Raw genomic sequence first — 3,900 nt, 5'->3', positions numbered from 1 at the left:
AACAATGTATGTGAAAATCCTTCCAATACAGAAACATACAACAGAGTTCATTAAGGTTTCGAATGAACAAAACAAGTACCATTTCACAATATCAACAAGATAAATATTACACTAAACTACACTGACGTGTCTGTGTTTACTGTTGAAACTGGTGAAACTTCAATATGTCCTGCAGCTTAGATAAGAAAAGAAAAAAACACACAAGCGACCTTACAGAATGTTACGTAGTGTGACAGCCTACGAAACCATGGGCGTGGCATCCGGGAAGACGGCCCCGCCCCCTGAGAAGTAGCATATATGCCATTCGTAAACCTCTCCACCACAATACAGCCAAAAAGCCTGGCTTCTATCGCAGAGTTGGACAGAACTACTACCTGAAGGCAACACTTTTCAAAATGTCCGATTTTTTGGGCGATATTATACTTAAGGTAAGTTGTTAAACTTTTTCGTTGTTTTTGACAGCCCCTTATCTGATTTGAATCAGGATATTATCACCAATATAGCGAACTTGCCTTTTTCCCAGAGTGAATTGCTCAGTTCTCTGTTGTCTATTTCACACAGAATCTGGTCAACCTTGGCTTGGACGAAACCTTCAACGACCAAAATGCGAAACCGATGGGACCTCGTCTTAATCGTTCCTCTTCATACTTCGCACCAACTTCAAAGACCATCAGCGAGAGTTCTGAGCAACTGTCTGATGGCAGTCCAGACTGGACTTTTGACATCTGGAGCGACGCAGTGCCCAGCAAATCCCAGAATACCTACCGACCTGACCGTTCTATGAGTCTCACAGAAAACAGTATCCAAACTTTTGGCAAGCCAAAACCGCTCGAAGTGTCTCCACCTCCCGGATTTCCTCCTCTGAATAGTCCACCAACTGTACCCTCGAACCGTTACAAGACCGAGCTTTGCCGAAGCTTTCAGGAAAATGGCAGCTGCAAGTATGGGAACAAGTGCCAGTTTGCGCACGGCGAAGATGAGCTTCGCTGTATGTACAGGCACCCAAAATACAAAACAGAGTCGTGCCGCACTTTCTACAACTTTGGGTACTGCCCCTACGGTCCGAGGTGCCACTTTATCCACGAAACCCAAGATAAGATGTCAGCGATGATGAATCAGAAAGACCCCGGCTCTAACCCACGTCTCCTCCGCCAAAGTGTCAGCTTCGCGGGCTTCCTTGGGTCTCGCAGCTCCCCCCCTCTTGCTCTTCACGAGCCGCTGGGCTTCACCCGTGCGCCCTCTGTTTCTCCACCGCCGTCAGATCTCCTGTCTCCAGTTTTCAACGATACATTTCAGTTCAGCCAGAGCCGAGCGAGTGTTGGCGACATACACAACATTCCTATGATCATCGAGCCCCAAAAGAACTCCCGCTGTGTCTGCGGTCACGGAAATAATCTCCCTTCGACTCTAAACAACGACCGTAACAGTGCCTACTTCACCCAGCCGAACTTGCAGCGTTTTTCCTCCGAGGACTCCTTGTCAGACAGGGAGAGCTACACTAGCTCCAGCAGCAACAGCAACAGCGGATCAACTTCTCCTACTTTTGACAGTTCAGGGGGCAAGCGTCTGACAGTTTTTGCCAGACTGTCTGTGTCAGATTAATTCGTGAAATTCAAGTCACCTCGGGACTGATGTTTGGACAGAGCTCAAAATATGTTTAGCTGCCAGACAACCATAACAGCCTTTTAGCCTTAACTGGTTTAACTGTCTATTTATATATAGTGATTTACCTGTTGAATGAAATTATGTTGGTGCACATCTTAATCTAAAGCTATGTATTTTTGTAATTATGTATCCTTGTATGCATCTTGCATAGTCTTCCAATAGCTTTTTCGACATGACAATGGCAGAAACCTAGTGCCTTTCAGTTGTCTAAACTAATGTTAGTGGCAAAGAGTTTGTCACTGTTGGAAAAAGTCCATTCCACTTGTCAGCAAACCTAACTGCAATATTCCATCGATGTACTCTTCTAGAGATGTCAAACTTTTGTATGTAATTGCATAACCATCAATGTGATACACTTGAAAGAGGGGTAGCTAGACATTCTGTGATATGCACTTTAAAATTGGTCGTGGGAGAGAAAAACTTCTCCAAGTAGCATAATACCAAAGCATTACACTTTTTTTCTACTTTATAGTTTTGGACAAACTATGGTAATCAGGGCAGTCTTCACATTAACTGTTTCTGTCAGATTTCTATGACAAACACAGGGTGGGCACCTACCAAACAATGCCCCACTAAAGATAGCAGAAGAAGAGAAATTGTGCAGCTGTCAAGCTAAAAAGGCACCGGATGCCAAAAAGAGCCCGGGTGACGTAATGTTGATTTTCGAACGCCTCTTGAGTGACAGTTTCTATGCCAACGTTAGCATTACGTAATCCGGTCACCACGTAGGCCGGGCGCTTATTAGCTTTAAATCTCAGAGTCGTTCGAAAGCCATCAGCTACTTTTTAGTCGCTTAATATTGTGCCTTAACGGACACTACGCACCCGGACACTTTTTAGCTATCAGTCAGAGAGTCTCAAGAGTTGTTCGAAAGCCATCAGGTACTTTTTACACGCTTAATATTGGCTGCCGGTCTTTTGTAAGTAAGCACACATCAACAGGTTTCGCGCGCTAGCATCTATATTGCTAATAGCAATTCCCCCTTTTGTGCGACAATATTAAGCGACTTAAACGTAGCTGATGGCTTTCGAACTACTCTTGAGACTCTCTGACTGATAGCCAAAAAGTGTCGGGGTACATAGTATCCGTTTAGGCACAATATTAAGCGAATAAAAAGTTTTAGCTACACCTGCCTGCTGGTAACCTGTAAGTTAGCAATGTCCGCTAGCATGTCAAAGCTAGCAAGCCCCCGTTATTCTTTAGTAAAATGTTGTGCAAACAATGCCCTGTTTTGTTCAAATTTAATTGTGGGTGCCGTCAGATATGTCTTAAAATCACAACACATTAAGGACTTTCTTAATTTAAGCACAACAACAGATGAATAGCTTCAAGCTAACAAGATAGTTCGTTACACTAGCACGAGCTAGCTATTGAAATGTGCTTACTTTGATACTATAACCAACTAGCGAATCAACCACTTTCCTACCAAAGTCAAACATCAAGCACATGGTTGTTTTGGTTGGTTTATTGTAGGTCAAATACAAGCAAGCTGGTCTCAGGTAGCAAAGTACAATGCAAGATGCTCTGAGGTAAATCGCGTTAGGGTGACGTATTGGCGTTGGCATAGCAACTGTCACTCAAGAGTCGTTCGAAAGTCAACATTACATCATCCGGGCTCTTTTAGGCATCCGGTGCCTTTTTAGCTTGACACAGCCGTTCATCACACCTGTCATGTTGTATAATTGTCGACAACCCTTAGCTGGTTCCTTACTAAAGGAGACATCGTTTCTCATCAGCAGGGACTGTAACAGTACAGTATTTCCATACAGCTTAGGTTGTCTTCATTAGTTGTTTATTTTGTAATTGTACAGACTTATTTATTATGTATTTATTAAAGTTAATAACAACATATTTTGTACTTATTTATCTGCAAGTGTCAGGGTCATGAAAATGTGAGAAATATTTCTGTATAGAGAAAAAAAACAACAAAACATGTTTATTTGAATTATTTTTGAAATGGAAATATAAATAAATGCAAATCACAAAGAGAATTCATCTGGTTGTTTTTTTAATGTGATTCTTGACTCTTGTGAGGGTAAACCAGGGGATGGGACTGGGGTTAAAAGGAAGAAAGTAATAAAACATTAAACTGTGATGTCACTCTCCAAGGAATGGCAGCGAATCAGGCCCCCACCCCCGAGTGTTATGTAAACAGAATGGCATGGATGCCACCCAGACTAACCCCTATAGGTAAACAACAACAACATCAGCTGCCCTGTTCACCACTTGCGTACG

General features: G+C 42.8%; 1 protein-coding gene across 1 annotated transcript; it reads left to right on the top strand.

Moving 5' to 3' along the window:
* Positions 1-208: 208 nt before the first annotated feature.
* On the top strand, positions 209-3,636 carry LOC308369741 (mRNA decay activator protein ZFP36L1). Its single transcript, XM_080844262.1, has 2 exons — positions 209-428; positions 562-3,636. The coding sequence occupies exons 1-2, from the start codon at positions 396-398 to the stop codon at positions 1,600-1,602; spliced, it is 1,074 nt and encodes a 357-aa protein (XP_080700388.1). The 5' UTR covers positions 209-395; the 3' UTR covers positions 1,603-3,636.
* Positions 3,637-3,900: the final 264 nt, after the last annotated feature.

Source organism: Sprattus sprattus (genome assembly GCF_963457725.1).
Source record: "Sprattus sprattus genome assembly, chromosome: 9".
Classification (NCBI taxonomy): domain Eukaryota; kingdom Metazoa; phylum Chordata; class Actinopteri; order Clupeiformes; family Clupeidae; genus Sprattus; species Sprattus sprattus.
The sequence above is the reverse complement of the archived record's forward strand: the minus strand, read 5'-3'. Positions and strand labels throughout refer to the sequence as shown.